The 23,918-nt window shown below is 55.2% G+C and overlaps 1 protein-coding gene across 3 annotated transcripts; it reads left to right on the top strand.

Annotated features, from left to right (window-relative positions):
- Positions 1-1,358: 1,358 nt before the first annotated feature.
- SLC37A2 (solute carrier family 37 member 2) lies at positions 1,359-23,906 on the top strand. 3 transcript variants are annotated; one of them, XM_072729441.1, is made up of 19 exons: positions 10,743-10,868; positions 11,475-11,631; positions 12,122-12,203; positions 12,637-12,730; positions 12,862-12,940; positions 14,225-14,360; positions 14,782-14,858; positions 16,156-16,322; positions 17,043-17,086; positions 17,356-17,496; positions 17,837-17,927; positions 19,273-19,335; positions 19,680-19,765; positions 20,304-20,352; positions 20,559-20,632; positions 20,882-20,960; positions 21,103-21,200; positions 21,489-21,553; positions 23,328-23,906. In XM_072729441.1, exons 3-19 carry the CDS (start codon positions 12,174-12,176, stop codon positions 23,341-23,343), a joined length of 1,389 nt encoding a protein of 462 aa, XP_072585542.1. In that variant the 5' UTR covers positions 10,743-10,868; positions 11,475-11,631; positions 12,122-12,173; the 3' UTR covers positions 23,344-23,906. The 3 variants fall into 3 exon arrangements, with proteins under 3 accessions (XP_072585541.1, XP_025854572.2, XP_072585542.1); XM_072729440.1 differs by lacking the exons at positions 10,743-10,868; positions 11,475-11,631 and adding an exon at positions 1,359-1,557; XM_025998787.2 differs by lacking the exons at positions 10,743-10,868; positions 11,475-11,631 and adding an exon at positions 8,562-8,797.
- Positions 23,907-23,918: the final 12 nt, after the last annotated feature.

Here is a 23,918-nt window from a genome sequence, read left to right as displayed (position 1 = left end):
CCCCAGAACTGGTCCTTTGTACATTCTGGGAGAGCGGAATTTTACCTGGTATTGTCCCAGGTAAACCAGGACTTAGAGTCGCCCTTCTCAGACGGGTAATGCCCACCTCACTGGCTTGTGAGAATGAAATGAATGTATATCTGGGCACGGTTAGTGCTAGAATTCAGGATGAAGCTAGCTGCTGTTCACCATGCTCTTCCTTTGGTTGCTCGACCTCTCTGTGCTGCACCTAATCTAGCACTGGTTCCTTCCTCCCATCTCCTTCCTTCTTTCCTCTATCCCTTCACCTCTTGTCCTCTGCTTGTTGTTGTCTTCATTTCTGCGACCAGACCTCTGCCCCCTGACACCTGGCATTAACGAGGTATTACAGCTCTGCTTACCCTCTTTGTGCTTGATTCCAGGGCAGGGAACAGCCAAGCCCATCATTCTGGGCCCTGACCTGTTGGGCGGATTTATTGCTCCATCTTTATGACCTTGCTCTTCAGGCCTGGGCCCTCCTAGGGGTTCGGGGTAGGGTGGTGTTAGGGCTGATATCAATTTGCACGGACATGTTCCTAGTTTATATTCTATTAACAACTTTACTCTCCAGGTGAATGCTTCCTTTCTGGCCCTGTAGAGTTCACCCCTCTTGGGTTCAAATCCAAAGATCTCACAGTATCTTCTTTTCATAGGTGGGAACATGCCCTGGAAATCCTCGGGCTAGAGGCCTTGAGGAGCACTTTCTAAGGGCACAGAATTCTGTGCTGCTTCCCTGCTGCCTGGCTGCTGCCTCCAGAAGGGCGAGCAGAACGGCTGCAAGCCTGTCCCGGCAGGAGTGGATGGGAGGCCAGTCTCCCTGGGGAGGGGGGCAGGTAGAGGCCCGCCTGGCGCCATAGGGAGCCCGGAGTCCCAGTGGGACGGGCAGCCCGCGTTGGGCCGGAGGGATTTGTCTGGGCCGATACTGTAACCCCGCAAAGCCTCCTGCGCTCTCAGGGTGCCCGGGGGTGCACCACCCTCAGACCAGTGCGATGCGGCGGGGGTGGGGGGTGAGGGGGGCACCCGGTGTCATGTCACTACTCCCCCCCCCCCCCCGCGAGCCTCAGTTTCCCAGGACAGAAGGACGCAGGCGGCCGCAATGAGCTGCGGGCTGCGGAAGGTCGGAAGGTCGCCGAGAGCTGACTCGGGGCTTTCGGTCCCGGCCCGGGCGGGAAGTGAGCGGAGCAGAAGCGCAAAGGCGGAGGCGCCCCTAGGAGCTCCGAGGGCGGCCGGTCCCGCGCGGGGGCCGGGAGGGGAGATGCAGGCGCCGGAGGCTGGGGGGTCGGTGCGCGCCGGGTCGGACCCCGAGGGCCTGCAGGGGCGAGGGGGCGGGGGCTGCGGGCGTCGGGCCGCCGAGCCGGGGCGGGCCGGGCCGCGGGGCATTTAAACCCGGCGGCGGCGGGCGAGGGCCACGCGCCGGCTCCGCGCCCTCCTGCGGCCGCGCGTCCTCCGAGCTCCGGGCCTGCCCCGTCGCGGCCGCACGATGCGCTCCGCCCTGGCGCCCGGCGTCTGGTTCCTGCGCACCTTCTCCAGGGACAGCTGGTGAGCGGGGCGGGGGCGGGGGCGGGGGCCGGGGCCGGGGGCCGGGGGGCTCCTCGCACCCCACCCGCTGGGCACCGAGGCCGGGCGGCGTCCCCTTTGTCCTCGCGCGCCCCTTGGGGGGCCGGGGCTGGGGTCCTGGGACCGCGCCCCAGGGACGTGGGTGGGGGCACACCTGTCGGAGCCCGGGGGCTCCTCTGCGGACCCGCCCCCGCCCCCCCAGCCTGTGCTTCCCTCCTGCCCAAGGGGGCCTTGCAGGCGAGGGCCCGTCGGGGTGCGGGGTGCGGGGTGCGGGTGCGGGGTGCGCGGGGCAGGGCGGCCTCCAGCCCCCGCTTCACCGCAGGCCACGCGCTGGGGCAGGTCTCTCGGTCCGCACAGTGGGGGTGTGTGTGTGTGTGTGTGTGTGTGTGTGTGTGTGTGTGAACACTGTGTTAGTTGCCATCACTTAACAATTTGTACACGGTCATGTAAATTAGCCAGATCCCTGGCCCCTCTTGAGAAACAATTGAGCCACACCAGGCCCAAATTCTCAAATTATGTTACTCCGGTGGGGAATCCCCTTTAGATAGCGCGGGTGCTCTCAAGATGACCACCTTACTGGTTCCAAGAGGTAGGAGCCTGCTCGCTCGGCCCCCTCGGTCCTGGCAAACTGGGACGACTGGTCACCCACGGCGCTCGGCGAGCAGTGACCGCCCTCCCTGGTGACAGCCCTCCATCACTTCCAGCCTTCTTCACTCTCTTGGAGTATTTGATCCTTCTTGAGTTTTAGGACTATTAAAAGATGCTTTTTGTAAAAAGATGAAATTATGACTGATAGGATATAAGAAATGAACACGTGTTAAAGATTTTCATTTTATTGATCATAAGGCAGGCAGATGTTATGATCAGTTAGAAAGTCTTAGGAAGAGGGGAAGAGGGAGCCGTTGTCTCTAATGGGTGTGGAGTTTCAGCTGGGGACAATGAGAGGTTCTGGGGATGGATGGTGGTGACGGTTGCACAGCAGCTCAAAGGTGCTTCATGCCAGTGATCTGTACGCTTCAAAATGGTACATGTTATGTATATTTTAACCACAATTAAGAAAGAATCTGAAGAACTTGCCCATTTATAGATCAGGAATATTAAGACCAGACTGGCCTTCCGCAGATTGGGAGGAAAGACTATTCATTTGAGACTGTCATTTCATACACATGACTTGTCAGTTGCCTGCCACTCCAAAGAATTATAAAATAGCACAAAGTCAATGAAAGGCTAGAATCCGGGTGACTGAAGGAGTGTCCTCTAGACAATGCACAGTTTTCCAGGGAAGTATTTTTTTTTTCTACAGTCTCCTCTGCTTTGATCAAAAATAATTGCAAAGATTATTCTTGATCACAAAATAAGGCCGGTCTCATCAGATTTTATCTGATTATGTATACAGGTACAGCAAGAGTGTTCATCTACAATACAGGCCTTGTTAGGTTGCTTCCCTGGAGGTTTTCATAAGAAATCTTAAATTGAACCTTTAAAAGCCTTTATTTATTCAATTCATTTATTATTATCTGTATTATTTACTGGTTTGAGATTAGAAAGCCAAAATACTAGTTTTACCTACTGTTACCCATAAATGTGGGCAAATTCCTCCTTTCTTGAAGTCCCCAAAATATCCCAAGTGTACTGGGCCTGCCAGGGAAGGACCTTCCTTATTTGCCTATAAAGGAACACAGTAAACAGTTTTCTTGGGAGGGTTTTATTAGTATTGGCTTCATGCAGTCAACCTTAGTTCCTTAAAAGGGGCTGGTTATATCTGATTCAAAGATCATCGTTGTCAAATATGACATTCCAGGTAAGGCCTTGGTTATATAATCAATTTTTCTAATTACATCCTGGTTAAAAAAAAAAAAAAGGACAGGGTGCCTAGGTGGCTTAGTCATTTGGGGATCTGACTCTTGATCTCGGCTTAGGTCTTGATCTGCCGGTGGTGAGTTTGAGCCCCACGCTGGTCTCCACACTAGTTGTGGAGCTCACGTAAACAATAACAAGAAAAGGACAATTTCTTATTAAACTTTTGCTAATCACCATATGGCTATGAAAAGCAGGAAGACTCAACAAAAGTTTCTGAATTTGGAGGGTGGGGTGGCCAGGTAGGGAGAAAGAGATTTTTGCAAGTGTTTCATTTTAGTTTACAAAAACAGAATCTAGTAAATTGTTATGGGTTATACACAGCTGAAGAAGAAATTGGTAGGGCTTCTTTATATTTCCAGAAAATTGAACACTATGACATCCACAATATTCCAAACAGCAATGATGACCATCCCTCATCAGTTCACTTGGGCCTATGCGATTCTTATCCCACTGAATCTTGGGTTAGCAATTTCATAAACCTGTCCGCTTCTTCACTAGAGTTCTGGAAATCCTTACTCAACCCACTGGGTATGTTCTTAAAGATGTATAAGCAATGCCATGAGAAGCCCATACTCAAGAATAAGTGCCTGGAACAGTGCTTTTTCGAGATAGTTCTTGCTTGATAAAAACAAAACTTTTGGCCTCTGATTAAAGAAACTTTAGGAAGCATTAGAATGAAACAAAAACTTTCTGTAGGTAACAGAGACCTAAAGAGGCATGAATTAACTTATTACAATAATTTTCAAATGTGAACAACCTGATGAGAATTCATGACAAGAGTGATGTGGCTAATCAGAAAATTTGATTGTTCCTAAGATATGCAAAACAAAATCAAGCCAATTAAAAATCTAGACAATGCCTAAAAACGTAGTAAGATAAATTCAAAGGAGATAGTGAACATTACATCTTAATTTATAAAAATGGGTGAACACAATTTTTATAAAGAAGAAAGTCTTGAGATATTTAAAAATCCTGAGATATAATTTATATAGTATACCAGAGGTATATATACCAAGAACATCAGTTGAAGGGATTGAGTAAATGTGGCATAAGTCCTACACGTCTATATTTTATTTATTTAATCTCTGCACACGACATGGGGCTTGAAGTCACAACCTGGAGATCAAGAGTCACATGTATTTCCTACTGAGCCAGCCAGGCACTCCTACACACTGTATTTCAATAAAACTCCAAGGAAAGTCCCATGTACATCCCAAGTTGAAAATAGAAGATATTAGATTCAAATTAAAGAAGTAATATTGCAGCCCAGGTAATATTTTATTTTATTTTAAAGATTTTATTTATTTATTCATAAGAGACAGAGACAGAGAGGCAGAGACACAAGTAGAGGGAGACGCAGGGTCCCCACAGGGATCCTGATTTGGGACTCCGTCCCAGGACTCCAGGATCACGACCTGAGCCGAAGGCAGACGCTCAACTGATGAGCCCCCCAGAAGCCGCCCCCCTTTTTAATTTAAATTCAGTTTGCCAACATATAGTATACCAGGTGACATTCTAAATCAGACCTGAGGGATCCCTGGGTGGTGCAGCGGTTTGGCGCCTGCCTTTGGCCCAGGGCGCGATCCTGGAGACCCAGGATCGAATCCCACATCAGGCTCCCGGTGCATGGAGCCTGCTTCTCCCTCTGCCTGTGTCTCTGCCTCTCTCTCTCTCTCTCTGTGACTATCATAATTAAATAAAAAAATAAAATAAAATAAATCAGACCTGAAATCGTGACTGGCTGTGCTGTGCTGTTCTCACACAGCAGAGCAACCCTGGGATGCTGAGCACAGACCCAGAGGGCACTGAGAAATCTGTAGGAATTTCTCATATGGCATATAGTTTGTAAAATGCTTATATAAATAATGACATTTTACCTTTGGAAATTTAACCTAGATTAGGGTGAGTGTCTATTCTGATTTCACAGTTATTTCCACACAGCTGGTCAATAGCAACATCTCAGATAAACCTAACCATTTGCAGCACCTCTCTTTTTAAAAAGTGAAAAAACAAATCTTTGTGATTTTCCAGGGGCCCTCTTGAATATCTCATTGATAGTTTGAGGTATGAAAGATATCCAGAAAATTTTATTTTATGTTGCATTTAGGACTTGATTTTGGGAAGGCAAAAAAAAAAAAAAAAATCAGAGGTTGTTAGGACATTTGAATGCTTATCATGAGTGCCTAAGAAACTGTTCTTGTCTACCCATTTGAAAGTGACCATAATACATTTAAAAAAATTGAAGGTAACATTAGAAAGAAAATCAGCTATTTCCTAAGAATCTTTGTTTTTTAAAATAATGGAAAATTATTCCGTAATATACTGGATTTTTGCCATCTATGCAGATTACCCAGGAGGTGAAAGAGTAACATTTTATAACTTCTCTTTAAGCAGACCAATAACCAACATTCAAGAAAATTTTGTCGTTTTAACAGAGACAGAGAACACCAAATTCTACTTTTGCATTGATTTATTTGATACTAAATGAACCCTAGCCTTGTTGAGAAAATAATATGAAAAAGATGAAAACTGAGGCAGATTTTGACAAAATTTTAACATAATTACTTATTTTCGGATTCATTATTTGTGCATACTGTAATCAAATTCTCTTTTCACAAACCTTCTACAAATTAATCCACTCAGGTTTTGTCCTTTACTGTCTTCTTTCTTATTCTGGAAAGACCAGTTATTTTACTTTAAGATAACACTTCTCTTTTTTTCTTCTTCATTAAAAAAAAAATATATATATATATCTCATCACCATGTATGCCAAATCGTACCCGTCTGCTGCTATTATTCCTAATAGAGTTTCATTCATGTATATTAATTATACCCTTTAATCAGAGTAACTTCTATTTTAGAGAAAATAGGGTTGAGGAGGTTAGCATTTTAGAAGAGCTCATGAAAACACACGGCACCGCTTTCTACAACCATCATTTACACACTTTTTGAAGTGTGATTCTAACTACGTACTGTTGTCCTCTAACAGCTCCCAGATTTAAGACCGATCTGGATTGAAATCCTTTCACCACCATATGTCTTATGCACTTAAATTCATTAAGCCTTGGTTACACCATCGGTAAAAAGAAGACAGGTGGGTTCTGGAGGATGGACATGATATCAGAACATTTTTTACTTCCCGTGGCCGATGCAGGGCACTCAGTACATGTCCTTTTATTTCTTTCCTGCTGAGTATGGGTTTGGACTCCTATCAAACACTAAACATTAATGTGCCAACGGTAGGCCCATTATTATTTTGAACCCGGTGGCTTGCAGTGATGATTAAGACCTGGTCCTACCTTCCGACAACTAAGGATCAAACTCTTATCGGACTTACTGCTTTCACATGTCCCCAAGGAGGGCGTTCAAGCAGAAGTGAGCAGAAGAAAGCAGACTTAGCTCAGCCTTCTGCGACTGGGACACCAGAGGGTGGATTTGCCCTGAACTTTGGAGTCCTTGTCTGTCCAGTGGGGAGACTAGCGGTCCCTACCTCACAACACTGTCCTGAGGGTCACACGAGGTACAATGTATAAAGTGCTCAGACCAGGGCCAGGCTCATATTAAGCACTGACTAAGCCTTTTTAAAAAAATTATTTACTTATTTATTTATTAGAAAGAGAGCGAGAATGCACAAGCAGGGGGAGCGGGAGAAGGAGAGGGAGTAGCAGGTTTCCCGCCAGAGCAGGGAGCTCCATCCTGGACCCCCGAGATCATGACCTGAGCCGAAGGCCGACGCTTCACCAACTGAGCCACCCAGGTGCCCAAGCCCTGGCCAAACCCTAATTATTGCCAATCATTCTACTTGCTCTTTCTACTACTTTGTGCCAGACACTGTTTATTTGTGGTTCACCGCGAGGCGACGATTTGTTTCCCCGCCGCACATGTGGGTATACTGAGGCACAGAGAGGTTGTGTAGCTTGTCCAGCCCCACATCCTTAGTACGAGGCTGAGCTGGAGTTTGCATCCAGGTTGGTCGGACTCCCAGGCCAGAGGTCGTCCTGCTGTCACCCCGATCACAGGGCCGTCTGGCCTCGCAGAAGTCACGTAATACCTTTGAGCCTCCAGGTCCTCGTCTATAAACTGCAGACAGCGCTGAGCCGCACCTCGGGGTTCGGGTGAAATGAGAAGACCCCAAGAGCCAGCAGGGCCCAGCCTAGGGCTGCGGTCAGAGGGAGGGAGCAGCCTCGGCAGGAGGATGGGGTGGCAAGTGACCTGCAGCCCCAGCGCAGAGGCACAGCCAGCAGAGGCACGGAGGGGGACCCGGAGGGCGGAGGGGGACCGGGGAAGGTGGCACCGCAGCTGGGGGAGCCTGAGCGGGCGAAGTAACCCGAGAGCTGTCCCCTGTCCTCCCCCTGTGGGTCGCTTGCGCGGCCTGGAGGTCCTGCGGGCCCGTGGGAGGTGTGTGTGTGTGCAGGTGTGGCTGTGGCTGCTGCTCATGGCCTGGGTGCAGGCCCAGGTGCTGTGTGGGAGAAGCACCCAGGACAAGGAGGCGGGGGGAGGAGGGGCTGGCCGAGCAGGACCGCGGGGGGCAGGAGCCGTGCCCCCCCATCACTGTTGGGAAGGCCGAGGCTGCATGTCCCCCAGGGCTGGCGGAGGGCTCGCCCACAGATCCTGCGCCCAGCCTTCCAGTGCGGCCGGAGAACCTTCTGGACACCCGGCGCTTCCACACCTGTCACGTGTCACTCAATCCCGTGACACTAGGTGCGGAGTGCGGTGTCTGACTTACAGAAGGGCACAGCGCGGTCAGAGAGGCCGACAGCCCCAGGCCCTGGGGGCAGGACTCAGCCTCTTCCCGCCAAAGAGGAGGACCCTTTCCCTGTCCTGCCCTGGCCCCCGGCCTCCTCCTGGCCTCCCATCAGGGCCCCCGCCGCCCAGTAGCTCCGTCTGGTCTGACTGTCCCGGTAGCGGCAGAGACGTGGCCGTAAGGGCCATCGAAAGGGCTCCTTAAAATGAGCGGTGGAAAAAAACGAGAGGAAGGCAAACCATGAGAGACTCCTCACTCTGGGAAACAGACAAAGGGGTGCAGGAGGGGAGGAGGGCGGGGGGATGGGGTGACTGGGGACGGGCACTGAGGGGGGCACCTGACGGGATGAGCACTGGGCGTGGTGCTATGTGTTGGCTTGCAGAGCTGGTCACAGCATATGACCCTGGGGTGCTCCCCTTCCCCCTCCCCTCCCCCCTCCCCTCACCCCCCTCCCCAGCTGCCTCCTGCTTCCTCTTCCTTCCTACCAGTTTCCTCTTTCCCTCCTTGCAGGCGGCCTTGGGGAGGGCGGTCTGACTTAGGGCCCCGTGGATGTGGATGGGTCTGGAATGGTCTATGCGGTGGGTCAGGGCCTGACTTCTTCAATTCAGACTGTACCACGTGAGTCCTGGGGTCTGAGTGCAGCCACCCTGAAGGGACAACAGAATTGAGGACAGGAACGGGGTGGGGGGGCAGAGTCTCTGAAGCCCACGACCCCCCATCTGACGGTGCCTGAGTTGGGGTGTGTGTTGGGGGGGGGCCGTAGTGCTGTTCTCCTTTTGGCCTCTGGCTCATGCCTCGTACCCTGGATCCTTCGAGCTCAGAGGAAGGGGGATGAGGCTGAGGTGGCAGGGGAGGGGGGGCTGGGCCTCTAGAGAATCTTGAGAGGAAGGCCGTCTGTCCTCTCACGTTGCGGCTGGGACCCCAGCTCTGCCACCATCAGCACGTCCCCCCCCCCCCCCCCCCCGTGCCGTTTGCATAGCGTTGACCACCTCTTCCAAACTGACCGGCTCATACTCTTCCAGAGGTTGCCAGCTGCCTAAACAGAACATGGTGCCGTGGCTTAAAGCCATGTCTTTTCATCACTGTGGCTGCGGGCTAATGGCTCCCTTTGCTGGACGGGATCTTGAGACCAAGCTCTGAGTCAAGTTGATCTCTCTGAGCAAGCTCCTGAGTCCCAGCAGGAGGAAGGGTAATGACTAGAGGATTCCTCGGGCTGAGTTTCTGCCCCCAGAGGGCTCTGTGCCCTCCGGGACTTGGCCTGTCCCTGCCCCATCCCGGGTGCTGGAGGCCGGGCTCCAGGCTCAGGGCTCAGCGCTGTGCTATCTGTTCCAGGCTGGCCTTTCCCTACCGGAGTGTCTGCCAGCCTCCGTGGAGGATTTGGCAGGGGGTGGGGCACTCCCGCCACCGGCCTGGTCCTTATGTTCCCAGCCTCTATCCTCTTCAGATCTGCTGAGTCCCACAACAGGCACATCCAAGGACAGGTCACCAAGTCCATTTGCTCAGGGCAAGGGCCAAGCTCACCTGCAGCCACAGCCAGCCCAGCCCGTCACATGGCTACTGAGCAGTCCTGGATGGGGTTGGAAGCCCGCTCCTGGCACAGGGGGAAGGGGATGGTGACAAGGGAGCTTAAGTCCCCACTGGCCTTACAGGGTGGGCAGCGATGGAGTTGCAAAGTAAGAAAGGAGGATGCAGGTCCTGGGGGTTGACTGGGGAGAGGAGGCTCCTTTCCATCACCTCCTAAGGCCGGTGTCCCTCTCCTGTGCTGTTCCTTGTAGTTTTGGGTTGTTGTCCTGGCAGTGGTAATAGGTCCTGTAGGGTTTTTGTTTGTTTTTAACCCATTGCTGCTTTGGGACACATCGTTCCCTGTCCTTACCTCAGGAAGTCCTAGTGCAAAGTCTTAATAAGGTCGATAGTTGGACTGTCCGCTCATAGTTAAGAGAGAGCTGGTTCGCGTCCCTATCTAACTTGGTTACTGAGTAACCAGTATTAGGGTGAGGGAGGGGGGACTCTAAGAAGTGCCACTTTCTGCTAACAGAGATTTGGAGGGTCACGGGGGGCAACTGGCCTCTCGTCAAACAGTCCCCGGGCCTCACAGCACACAGTGCCGCCGTACCTGGCCTGCTAGCCCAGCCCTGCCCAGCACGCGGGCTGCCGTCCCTCCCCTCACAGCCACAGGGGGCCAGCTGCTCCCTTCCTGGGGCCCCTTATTCTGAAGAAAGGGCTTGAGAGAAGGGAAGTGAAACCTGTGGTTCTCCACGCCCAGAGCCCCTCAGCTGTCTTTCCTGTGAGAGACTAAATCTGGCAGCCTTGGTGTCAGCTTAGCTCAGCCCTTCACCTGATCAGTGACCCCAGGCCCCTTTGCACCATGGCACCAGTGACCCCAAGCCCCTTTGCACTGTGGCACCAGGGCCTTTTGCTCAGAATAGCCACCAAAGTGGAATGGAATGGAAAGAGGGCTGTGGAATGGCAAGTCCATTGGATTAATCAGAGGCCTGGTGCCAAGGGCGCTGTGCCCAGCTAGCCGTGGGACTCTGAGCTCATCCTGGCACCTCTTCGGAGTCCAGGGAGGAAGTCCCAGAGGGCATCAGGGCCAGGCCTGGCATCACAGCACGTTTGAGGACCTCCTGCACCCCCATCTCCCAGAATCATGACTCATCTGCCCTATTGGGTGTCAGGTTTTCGACTGGAGGTGGGGTCAGAGCTGGGTGTAAGGGCAGGGCTGGAATCTCACAGGTCAGGATATTGGCGTGGGCCCCTGCTGAACCTCCTTATCTGCTCCCAGGGAGCACATGGGCAGGCCGCAGCAGGCCAGAGTCTCTGCTCCATCGCCTTGCAAGCTCGCAGCTGAAGCAGAGTGGGGTTGGGAGGCAGATCCCTAGAGAGGCCAGAGTGAGCCTCCCGTGTCCTGCCACTTAGGGTCATGTTGCTGAGGGATGGAAAGGGCTTTAGGGTCCTTCCTACCCTTCCCCCTCCTTCTCCATGAGATCTTGAATCAGCCAAGGCTCTGGATCTTTCCTAAATGCCTGCCTCTTCCTCCCGGGGTGTGGGTCCATTTTTGAGGTCTATTTTCTGTGTATTTTGTGGCTCCCGGCCGCTGACTCAGCTCAGCTGATGCTCTGCTGAGGAAGCAGACACTGACTCAGGAGGCCACCGAGGCCTTCCCCAGACCCCCGGGGAAAGGGCAGGCTGAGGGGTTCTTTCCATCCCAAGACTGGTCCTCGGGATGAGAAGTGGGGGGAGGCGAGGGCGCATGTGATGTGTGAGCCACAGATGGAAAAGATGACCTTCTGCCCAGTGGGATGGACGAGACCCGGCCTGGGAGGAGGATGTGGATTCCGACACCAGCTCCCCCACTGCGGCCACGTTCCCGGCTCTGTTCCACGTTCTGGGCTCTGCTCTAACTGGGCTGCAGCCGCTGCTGCTCCTGCTGTGTTCCAGGCCTAAGAGGACTAGTGAGCGCCCCTGGGACAGGCCCCCCTGCACGGCCGCCCCGCACCTGCTCCCACCACTTCCGGTGTTCTAAACACGGTTCCACCTTGCTGCTGCCATGTCTCGGCAGGAAACACAGACCCACATAGAGGCGTCCTGACCTTAGGTCAAGGGACAGTGGAGGTGATGGGAGGTGACAAGAGCTGTGGGGATTGGGGACAGAGGACATTTGTGTGGTCTTGGGGGGCTGGTGCTGAGCCAGCTCTGCTGCAAGGCCTCAGGGGCTGGGACCAGAGAGCCAGGGCTCCCTGAGCCCCGTGGCCTCCAGGCCTCTGTTCCCACCCACCCCTTGGCCTCCGTCCCAAGGAACTTGTGTCTGGTGGGGACATGTAGGTAGAGAGTTCGGGGTGCCGAGGCCCTGGGGCTGCCAGAGTGGGCCCCGGAGGACACTACAACTGAGCTTCCAGCTGAGGCCGACTTCCTGCTAACCCAGGTGCCTGCCTTTTCCTGCAGGTTCCGAGGCTTCATCCTGCTGCTCACCTTCTTCATTTATACCTGTTATCACATGTCCAGGAAGCCCATCAGTGTTGTCAAGGTGAGGCTGGCCTGGCGCTCGGGAAGAGTGCAGGGGATGCCGGGCCCAGCAGAAATAAACTCTAGGAGAATGTTCTAGAGCTCGGCCCAGAACCATCCCTATTCCCTTACCATAGTCATGGAGGTGACTCCTTCACATGGCCGACCCCTACTTTGAGTAGTTCCTAGGGAACTTTCCTGAGCTGCCCCCTTTGACAGTGGTGTTGCTGCCTGTGGGTGGAAGGGGAGGGCTCTGCTCCTAGACTCCCCTTGCCCTTCACTGAGGGTCTGACGCAGCTACTCGCCCCTGTAAGCCAGTTCCTGCAGGAGGAGAAGCCAGGGGAAGGAGCACGGAGTCAGCGGGGAGGCCCTGGTGCTGGTGGGGTCCGGGAGGGCTGGGTGGGCTCTGACACCGGGAGATGACCCCTAACCTGTGCACCCCATTGCCTCCTCAGAGTCGTCTGCACCAGAACTGCTCGGAGCTGATCGAGCCCACTAACGACAGCCACAGTATCAATGACACTACGTGGTGCGACTGGGCTCCATTTGGTAGGAACAGGGCAGGTTGCCCTTCCCCACTCCCCACGTCTCCGCTCCAGGAGGAGGTCGTCCAGGGCCAGAAAGGACTTCTTGCAGGGACAGCCAAGCACCAGCGTTCTGTCTCTCTCATCTGTTTTCAGACAAGAACAACTACAAGGAGTTACTGGGGGCTGTGGACAATGCCTTCCTTGTGGCCTATGCCATCGGCATGTTCATCAGGTAAGAGACAGGCCGAGCCTGTGACTGTCCTGGGATGAGGTGCGCTCCCCCCCTTTTTAAAAGATTTTATTTATTTATTCATGAGAGACACAGAGAGAGGCAGAGACACAGGTAGAGGGAGAAGCAGGCTCCATGCAAAGAGCCTGATGTAGGACTCGATCCCAGGACCCTGGGATTACGCTCTGGGCCGAAGGCAGACGCTCAACCGTTGAGCTACTCAGGCGTCCCTGCTTCCCCCCTTGACTAACCTCGGGGTGGAGGGGGTCCAAGAGAAAAGGCTGATGCCCCCCCCCAGGTAGTTAGGAGACCAAGAGGTGGGCACACCAGCAGCCCCGGCCCTCCTCGTTTCCTTACCGTCGTCACCTGGCCTGCGCCTTCACCTAGCAGACTCCTATTTTTAGTAGCTTCTTTTCCTGGAAAGGCTGGACGCTCCCTCTGTTGTTCTCTCAGATGACAGTGGTGGTGATACGGCTGGAATATGGTGTTTCCTGCACCGGGATCCTTCATGTCTGGGGGGTGGGGAGGACCTGGACACAGAGATGGCGAGGAAGACCCCCATCCTCTCCTGGGCCTAGGTTAAAATTAGCACAGCGGGCACCGCTTTGATGCAGCAAGTCTGGTGTCCGTCGCCAGGGGCCAAAGGCGAATGAGGCAGGGTACTGCCCTCCGATAACCCACAGCCTGGTGGAGGTGCCCAATTCATCAGCAGCTGGTTCCGTAGCCATGTGGTGGCGCTGCGACAGGAGATGGTGGTGCCACACTCCCTCAGATGAGGGGCGGGGGCCCAAGGGACTGAGTGGGGAGAGTTCAGCCTCAGAGTGCTGAGCTGCACACGTCTTGGGGGCATCCAGGTTAAGACGTCCAGCAGGCATCTGCTGTGATCCTGCAGGGGCAGTGATCTGGAGGGAAGCTACCGGGTGGAGCTGTGTAACCTGTAGGTGGTAGTTAAGGTCACAGGACGGAGGCAAGAGACGTGCCCCCGGGAAAGTCAATGGGGAGGAGTGGGCAGCCGAGGGCAGGTAGGCGAGGAGACCAGGGCAGGGAAGTCCAGTGAGAGGAGCCTCGAGGGCCTCCTGGGCATGTGGCAGGTGACACAGAGGTCCCGGGTGGTCACCTGGGCCAAGCCAGCACAGTGGTGTGGAGGGGGACATGTGGCAGGTGACACGGAGGTCCCGGGTGGTCACCTGGGTCAAGCTGGCGCGGTGGTATGGAGGGGGACGAGGCAGGTGGCAGATCTGGGGAGCGCGGTGGGTGATTAACCACAGATCCACTTTTCCCCTCCAGCGGGATTTTTGGGGAGCGGCTCCCCCTCCGCTACTACCTTTCAGCTGGAATGCTGCTCAGTGGCCTTTTCACTTCGCTCTTTGGCCTAGGATATTTCTGGAACATCCACATGCTCTGGTACTTTGTGCTCATCCAGGTACGAGCCTCCACGTTGGGCCAGACCCCTGCTCTATCATGGGAAGGATCGCTGAGGCCGCTGGTCCCAGCCACCCCCAGTGGCAGATTTGGGCTGTGAATCACCCCTTCCCAGCCCAGTGCTCCTCCGTTAAGCTGCGGGGCCCTTCTTACCCCTTCTTGGAATCATGCAGGTCATGCATTTGTTTGCTCGCTAAGTCTGCCCTGAGCACGGCCCTGAGGTCCCCGAGAATGCCCGAGAGCCTGGGTCTCTGCAGGGAAGGATCTTGGGCCAGAGGAGAACTCTGCCCATGGCACTGGGGGGTGGGATGGGAAAGGGGGTGCTTGCAGCGTGGGCCATGGAGGGCCCCTCGGCCTGGACGGGTCGGAGGGAGTTTGCGCATGGCCCAGACCGGTCCCACTGACCTCCAGTCTCCCTGCAGATCTGTAATGGACTTGTCCAGACCACGGGCTGGCCCTCGGTGGTGACCTGCGTTGGCAACTGGTTCGGGAAGGGGAAGTGAGTGTGAGGAGGGGGAGGAGCGGGAGGTGCCCCGGGAGGGCTGTGGGTACCAGGAGGCCACGGGCGGCCTTGTGTATAATTTCAGGGTGAAAGGTTAGAGACTTGTTTCCGTCTTGCTGATTTTCACGTTTAGTTGAATGTTTTAGTGACTGAAAAGCATTGCTGGTTTTCTCATTGATCAGGTTTTATTTTATTTTATTTTATTTTATTTTATTTTAATTTTTATTTATTTATGATAGTCATACAGAGAGAGAGAGAGAGAGAGAGAGGCAGAGACACAGGCAGAGGGAGAAGCAGGCTCCATGCACCGGGAGCCCGACGTGGGATTCGATCCCAGGTCTCCAGGATCGCGCCCTGGGCCAAAGGCAGGCGCCAAACCGCTGCGCCACCCAGGGATCCCTTGATCAGGTTTTAAGCACAAGACAGGCCGCCATAGTTCTGCTTCTTCCTCATAACAGACGAATTTCCATTTTGCAGGAAGACAAAAATGAAGCCAATAAAACTTTATTATTATTATTTTTTAAAGATTTTATTTATTTATTCATGAGAGACACAGAGAGAGGCAGAGACACAGGCAGAGGGAGAAGCAGGCTCCATGCAGGGAGCCCGATGTGGGACTCGATCCCAGGACCCCGGGATCATGCCCTGGGCTGAAGGCAGGCGCTCAACCACTGAGCCACCCAGGGGTCCCTAAAACTTTATAATAAATATTATTATTTTGTACTTGAACTGGCTTCTGTGCAAAAAATAAATAAATACATAAGAGTTGATTTCGAGCAGGAGTTTCTCCAGCTCAGCCCTGCTGACATTTGGGGCTGGATCATTCTGTGTCGTGCGGTTATCTTCTACATCGCAGGATGTTTAGCATCGTCTACCCACCAGATGCCACTAGCAGACCTGGAGCTGGGACAGTTTAGAATCTCCAGACATTTTCTGGGTCCCCTGGAGGCAGAGTGGCTCTGGTTGAGGACCAGTGCTGTAGGGTAGCAGCCGTGGGACCAGAGGGAAGAGAGGGTGGGGGCTGGACATCCTCAGGGTAGGGAGAGCTGCATGTGGAAGCCCCATGGGAGCTGCCCAAGCTGCTGGCTGAGGGGAGCAGGACCCCAGGCCTTGCTGTCACCTGCTTGATGCCAGGCAAGCCCTCCCCTTCCTCCCCCACGGTTGTCTTTGGGCTTAGAGGATGGAGGCAACCAGCTTTTTGTACTTGGCCGGGGCAATTGTGATGAACCGTGTGCTTCTCTTTTGACTTTTTCCCCCCCCTTTTCTCCCCTTTCCTTCCCTGTCCTCCCTCCAGGCGGGGGCTCATCATGGGCATCTGGAACTCCCACACATCTGTGGGCAACATCCTGGGTTCCCTGATCGCTGGCGTCTGGGTGAATGAGCAGTGGGGCCTGTCGTTTGTGGTGCCCGGCATCATCACCGCTGCCATGGGCGTCCTCACCTTCCTCTTTCTCATCGAATGTGAGTGGACCCCCTCCTCCTTCTCGAGAGAAGGCAGCTGGCTCTAGGGGGAGGATTATTATAGGTCATGGGGCTAGAGGACCCGTGTATGGCCTGGGACAAACAGTGTCTCTGGGCCTCAGTTTTTTCCTTTTTTAAAAAAAGATTTTATTGATTCATGAGAGACACAGAGAGAGAGGCAGAGACAGAGGCAGAGGGAGAAGCAGGCTCCATGCAGGAAGCCCGATGTGGGACTCGATCCCAGGACCCCGGGATCATGCCCTGAGCCAAAGGCAGGCGCTCGACTACTGAGCCACCCAGGTACCCCTGGGCCTCAGTTTTCTCATTTGTAAAAAAAGAGCCTCTACTTTCTGGGGTTGGTTGAGGTCTCAGCGAGACGTGCAGTTAGGACACCTGGCCCATCGCTGTGCCTGGCCAGTGCTGGCTGGCTCCGCAGGCGAGCAGTGGGAGGTGACCGAGATGGGATACCCCTCATCCACCGTCCTCTTCCACATCCCCGCGGCCCTCAGAGACGCCCAGCCCGGCAGTGTGGCCACTTTGTGGGCAGAGAAAGTCCACAAGGCAGTAGTGACACTGGTGGTTGTTCGGGAGCCGGGCCTAGAAGGTGTCTGCGGAGCCCGGGTTCCAGGCTCCCTCGTGCTGGGAAGTAGACTGGCCATTAACTTGGGGGCAGGGGTTCTGGCCTGCTGGGAAGCTTCTTAGAAGGTTGTTTATTTTCAGACCCAGAAGACGTGGACTGTACGCCCCCTCAGCACCACGCAAGTGTGAGCCCCCCCAGCCCGACCCCTGCCCTTCTACTCCATCCGCGGGGGCTGGTCCCAGAGAGGACTCAGGAGCTGGAGAAGGGCCCGTGCGCCAGGCCCTTGGCTTGGCTCCCCCATATCCTGGCTGGGCCCAAAGGACGTTAGTTCAGACGGGAGGGGGCGCGTACCTCTTCCAGCTCAGGAGCCCCTACTTCTTGCACGGGTTGTGCCTCCAGTTGGTGGGAGGTGGCACCTGGACGTGCCCGCAGCACAGGCTCATCTCTGTTCAGGGTGGGCTGGAAGAGAATCAGGACCCCGAGGACCTTGGGAACAGTCCCAAGGAGAGCAGCCTGGAGAGCGCCACCAGGGGCTCCAAGGAGCCAAGCACCCAGCCTGCTGCCATTAGCTTCCTTGGGGCGCTCCGGATCCCGGTGAGAAGTTTGTGGGGGGAGGCAAGGGAGAGGCTCTCTAGATTTCTCTGCTGGATGCCAGGAGATGGCGGGGGAGGCTCAGGGTGGTCTACGGCTTCCAGAATTTCTTTATAGGAGGTGCTTCGGGTGAGTGGCCAGCTGGGGAGGTAACGTGGGAGGCTTGTGTTGACCAAGCATTTGAATGTAGGCACCTTGCTCTTACTGAGATGGGCGAGGTCCTGGAGGTGGGTCTGTGTGGTAGGTGGTGGCAGTGCTGGGGGTGCTGAGCACCCCCTGGGGCTACCTCGGGCCTCGGGCCACCTGCACACCTTTCCCTCACACCCTCTGCCCTGCTCTGCAGGGTGTAGTCGAGTTCTCCTTGTGTCTGCTCTTCGCCAAGCTGGTCAGTTATACCTTCCTCTACTGGCTGCCCCTCTACATCTTCAATGTGGGTGAGTACAAGGGAGGCGAGGTCACCTCTGGTGGGGAGAGGAAACCTGTCATGTGAAGCATGGGATCCCAGAATATAGTCAGGATGCCTGCTGAACCTCTCCTGGGGCAAAGGGAGACTTCTTCTTCTTCTTTTTTTTTTGGTAGTTGGAAGTTAGCCCCTGGCAGTTAGACCTCATGGACCCTGATTCCAGCCACCTTTCTTCCGCTGGACCAGAGTTGGGAGTTAGGAACTCAAAGTTTTGTTCTGTAATCCTTCCTAACTTCTTCTCTAGTCTTGAGAGTAGGAGCACCCACCTCCAGCCTGCCGAGGCTCATAGATGAGTGGGATTGGTTGGTGCTTGGAAGGTCTGCCTTTGAATGCTTCCCCCAACCCCAGGAAGAGGGCCTGGTGAGCCACCACACGGCCTGAAGCCTGGTAGCGAGCGAACACTGCTTTCCTGTCAAGGGGCTGCCTTCTGGGATTGATGCCTTGTGCCTGGGTGGGAGGCACGGCCCTCCTTCGGGGCCTGCACTCCCCTGCCCCTGCCCTCAGAGCTCCTGCAGGGCCCAGGCCCTCCACCCCAGGGTGAGCTGCTCCCTCCAAGCCCTGTGGGAGGGCCAAGGCTTTGCGTGCACTGTACTTGCTCTGAACAGGATGCCATGGAGATTACTCAAGGCCAAATCCCAGCCCAGAACTTGCCCAACAGCCCCATCACAGGGCCTCTCTCAAAGATAAAGGGAGCACGCCAGGGAAGCTCTGTGGACACTAGGACTCTTTGTTTTGTGGCCTTGGTGCTGGCTTCAGAGTATGAGTCAACCTTGAGGGTTAGGCTACAATTCAAGCTTCTGGATATTCCTTTTTCAAATCCTAGGACAAGGCCTGTGACCTGAGGTCCCCATGTGCCTGTGAGTCTCCTTCCTGGCTTTGTTTATTAGCAGAGACTTCAAATGGGTGTGGAGGCTCCTGGTGGAGGCCTCCTGAGCAGAGCAGGAGTGGGGCTGGTGGGGCTGCGGCTCAGTGAGAATAGTCATGACTCCAGGGCAAAGGTGGCCCAGTGGGACAGGGTTCTCCTGGGCCAGCCCCCGTGCTCTCAGGGGAAGGCTTTTCTGAGAGGTCAGAGCCAACCTGCAAGGGGAGAAGGAAGTACAGGATGGGGTGTGGGGAAGAGAGGGTGTCCGGTCCCAAACTGCTGCAAATTTACTTGTGACCCTGGTGGATGACTTCCCCATGGTCCTCACTCCTTCCTCTGAAAATGGAGGCAGTAGGACTGGATCAGGTGCTCTGTAACGGTGTTGCTGGCTGTGGCACTCCACGACGTTCGCTCCGAGCCCCCAGGTCTGACCACACATTTGTGTTTTCCACAGCTCACTTTAGTGCCAAACAGGCTGGGGACCTGTCCACCCTCTTCGATGTTGGTGGCATCATAGGTGAGGCCCTGCCCTAATCTGCCTTAGGCTCTATTCCCCTTTTCCCTTGTAGGAGTGCAGAAGGAAGGGACGGGTCCAATGTGACACTACCTGGGCAGATGACATCAGAGGAAAAAGGGCTCCTGCCTGGCTGGGTAGCCCTAAGAAAGTTCGCCCTTGTGTTTGATCTTCTCATAAAGCAATGGGTGTGGGGAGGGCTTCAGAGAGGAGAGCTCTGCTAGTTTTGGGTGCCCATGCCCAGGCTAGTGTTGGGTAGAGCGATGGGGCAAAGCTTGGGGTGCCACGCTAGTGGGAGGCTGTGGTCACCTCTGGAGCAGCAGCGCGTGAACCGGTTTGTGTTCTAGGCGGCATCATGGCAGGACTCATCTCCGACTACACCAATGGCAGGGCCACCACCTGCTGCGTCATGCTAATCTTGGCTGCCCCCATGGTAGGTACAACCTCAAGAGCAAAATGCACATGCTCGAATATACCTATGCAGGCTGTGGAAATGCATGCACACCTGGGCACCTGTGCACACGCCTGTGTGTGTGTGTGTGTGTGTGTGTGTGTGTCCATCCCTGTGCATGCTGGGGGCGGAGAAGCCAAGGGAGGCACAGGAAAGAGATTCAGACTGAGAATTTGGGGAAGGGATTAGCAAGGATCTGGCCTTGGTGGAGAAGGAGCAGACCAGCTGCTAAACTTCCTGGCCAAGAAAAGAATAAGAAATTAAGGTTAGATATTAGATAAGGTTAGATATGAGAAATTAAGGTTAGATATTCTCCTTTTTGAGAAATAGGAAACAATAGATGGCCACATCTTAAACCCTCCATCTCCGGGACAATTAAAGACCAAGAGGTCTGGGTTTGGGAAGGAAAAGGAGTAAGGTGACCTCACGGGTTCCCTGGCCAGACTTCTAGGCTCCAGTCTAAGCCAGGCGGCCGATGGGGAGGCCTGGGTGTGACTCTGCGTCTCCCTCTTCCTCTCAGATGTTCCTGTATAACTCCGTGGGCCAGAACGGGATAACCAACTCCGTAGGTGAGGGGCGGCTGCCCGTCCTGCTGGCACACAGGAAGCCCACTGCCTTGGGGGCCCCCCTGGAACCTGGTTTGGGGGTGACGGTGGGAGGCTCGGGGAAGTGGAGGTTCTCAGCCTGACACCCGGTGTGGGGGTCTCACCTGCTTTGGGGCGGGGGCTGGCGGTGGCCCCTCACCCCTAACCAGCTGTCCCTGTTACTGCCTCAGTAATGCTGATCATCTGTGGGGCCCTGGTCAATGGCCCTTACGCGCTCATCACCACCGCTGTCTCTGCTGACTTGGTAAGCGGGCCGCCTCCCTGGGGGATGATTCTGGGGGCTTGGTCAGGGCCTGGGGTCTCCAGGCCCGCATCCCTCCCCCCTCCCTGGTGCACAGAGATCCTGGCACCTGAGACCCTCAAAGTCATCAGCACTGGCCCCCCTCCTTTCCTCTCCACTCCAAGCCCCTGCTGCTGCCTTTCCCCAAGTCAGCCCCCCAGTCCTGGTGCTGCCTCTTCACCTGGGCCTCCCCACTCTGCTGTCTCTCCCCAGGGAACTCACCAGAGCCTGAAGGGCAATGCAAAGGCACTCTCCACTGTCACGGCCATCATCGACGGCACTGGGTCCATAGGTCTGTGACTCCCACTCTTGGCTCCTGGCAGCTGAGCCCTGAGCCCTGTCTTGAGCGCACTCCTTGGAATGCTGCCCCCGGGTGGGCAGGCAGATTGGGGCCCTTTGCCGGGTGCCCTTCTCTGATGTTGTGTTCTGCGCAGGTGCGGCTCTGGGGCCTCTGCTGGCCGGGCTGATCTCCCCCACAGGCTGGAACAATGTCTTCTACATGCTCATCTCTGCCGACATTCTGGCCTGCCTGGTACGGGTTCTCGGGGGTACACAGATGGGCACCGGTGGGGGTCAGTGTCCTGTCCTGCCAGGCCGGATCCCCGGAGGAGCAGAGCATTGGCCACAAGGGCCTATGGGACAGTGAGATCACCTGCCCTACACTCAGAACCACGTTCCCCAAGGGGGACCCTGCCAGATGAGACTCTGTGCCCACAACCTTCCTTCCTCCCAGCCCCCTGCTCACCTAGCACTGGGGACTCCCCATGCATTCAGTGCTAATATGGCCCTCCCCTCCCCCTGTGCCTTGGATTCCCCGCAGCTCCTCTGCCGGTTGGTGTACAAAGAGATCCTAGCCTGGAAGTCATTCCTGAGCAGAGACAGAGGGTGAGTCCTCCCAACTGCGGTAGCCTCTCCTCCCCGACCTCTCTTCTTATGGGAGTTCAAACCAGTGCTCAGTTGCTCGGGACCCAGTCTGAGCCCACCCGCAGCCCAGACTGGGGCCGGACCCTGGGGCTGCTCCATGCCCCTCCATCCCCACTCTCAGCCCTGCTAATGTGTCCTCTGTTGTCCCCATGTGTCTCTATAGCTCTAGTCTGGCCCTAACCCACCCGCGGTAGTATTTTCCTCAAGTCCCATGACTTTTGTGAGTATTTCCTTCAAGTCCGTGGCTAAGGTGCCATTCGAGTGGGGCCTGCATGCAAATCCTCTCTCCTCCATGTGATTTTTCCAACTTTCTCTTTCCCCTTGGGGGCCAGCTCCAAGACTCTCCACCCCAGCAGAGCATGGTGCTTGGGAAGTGTTTCCTAAGGAGCTTGAGCTGCCAACAGGGCTTGGCAGACTCTTCTCCTTAGGGAGGGAGCGGCATGGCCTTGGCTGTACCCCGAGGACAGAGGCAGGACCCAGGGACATCGTTTTCCCTCTGAACTCGGGCTCTGAGCCCTACATGCCTCCTAAAAGTTCACAAACCAACATCATCTGGCCTGTCTGCCCGGGGTGTACAGAAAACGGCAACTAGAATCAAAGCCTTTGGGATAAGATTGCAATCAAGCCTCGGTGGCTGGCCTGGTGTGTTCTGTCTATTGCCCGGTGGTGGCGGGTGTGGAGGCCACACGTAGTGGCCGAGGTAGAGCCAGCAAGAGGCTGGGCTGCGTGCTGGTGCAGAGGGCAGGCTCTCACCGGCCTTCCCGCTCTCCTTCTGAGCAGGGCGTTCTGGCTGAGGAGCTGGCCAGAGCCGTGGACCTGGCCCTGGATGGTAAATGTGTGGAAGGAGCCCCTGGGCTCAGGGTGACCAGCCCCACATTCGGGGAAGCACTTTCCCCTCAAGATGTTGTCTTCCAGGTTCTCTGGGAGAAAAACTGAGGGTGGGAGGCAGTAGCCCAGCTCCATCCTGCCTGCCCTGGTGGGGGCAGTGGGGACCTCCTCCACCTGCCCTCCTGGGCCAGGCCTGAGGGGAGACTGGGAGGGCCCAGAGAGCAGCAGGAAGGGGGGATGAACATTTAGTGGGCATCTGCTCCCCCTGGAATGGAGTCTGACTTCAGACCCCGCTGCTTACCTCTCAGCAACCTCCAGAGGTCGGTTCTGTCCTCTAGTGATGAGAGAATGGAGGCTCAGAACTCATGCAGTGTGCCTGAGGCCTTCAACAGAGCCTAAATTTGAACCCAGGTGTGTGGGGGCTGGCTTTTCTCTGCACTGCTGCCACCCTGAGCTGGGTCTCCGAGGGAGGCCGGTGTGTGGGGAGCAAAGGAGCTCATGCTAGGGCAGAGGGAACCAGGAGTCCCTGGGCAATCCTGACTTCCCTGCTCACTTTCTTGTATCAGACCGTGGGCACACCCTCTGAGACTCTGTAGCCTCTGTGTATGGCAGGGGGGCACTCACCCCTAAGTCCCTGACAAGGTAATCTGAGGCTGAGACGAGATGGGATCTGTGATTCTGCTTTGTAAAACTGTCAGAGGCGGCACCAGCTTTACAAGGTTCTCATGGTCATCCTGGCTTGCTGTTTGCAGCTGAGGGGGTGAAAGGGAGCCCTCAGTGATAGAGAACGGGGGTGAGAGGCAATTACTAGGGGGCCCTATAAACCTGCCTTCCCCGGCCCCACCATGGGGCAGGAGCTTAGTCTGTGTCTCACTTTCTCTTCCCCCACCTCTCCCCCCTCCTGCAGATATAAAGAAATATGAAGCCCTGATTGAAGGAGAAGCCTGGAGGACCTCAGCCAATTCCCCAAGTGCTTCCCCGACCCCACCGCCTCACGGGGGAGGGGGGGCAAGACCACAGAAACCACCCCCAAGGACTGTGGGAGCCTCTTGACCTGACACCAGCCAGCCCGGGGGAGGGAGGGTACACTGCCAACATGAGGACTGCAGGGCTCGTGGCCCAAGACTCTGGAAGCTGCGGGCAGAAGGGATGGGGATCAGAGCCCGAGTGGTGTCTCCAGCTTGGTAAGGGGAGGGTAGGCTCAGATCTTGCTTGTTCAGATTCCAAGAGGGAAGGCAGAGGCCTGACCTGGGCCAAGGCCTGGCAAGGGTGTGTTTCTCCTTCCCATGTTAAATCTGAACCTCAGCAATCGGCCTGTGTGTAGGGGCGGATTTCTGACCCTATTTCAGAGCTGCCCAGCCTCGCTCCCTTCCTTTGTCCACGTGCCAGTTTTCTCATGTATTTCCCCACATTGGAACCCCTTCTCCCCTGCACTGGGTCCTGTTCTTGACTCCTGACCCGAGTCGATTAAAGTGTTGTTGCTGTATCCTCCAGGGCC

The sequence above is a fragment of the Vulpes vulpes genome, chromosome 12, assembly GCF_048418805.1.
Source record: "Vulpes vulpes isolate BD-2025 chromosome 12, VulVul3, whole genome shotgun sequence".
Taxonomy (NCBI): Eukaryota; Metazoa; Chordata; class Mammalia; order Carnivora; family Canidae; genus Vulpes; species Vulpes vulpes.
This window is presented reverse-complemented; position numbering and strand designations above follow the sequence as displayed.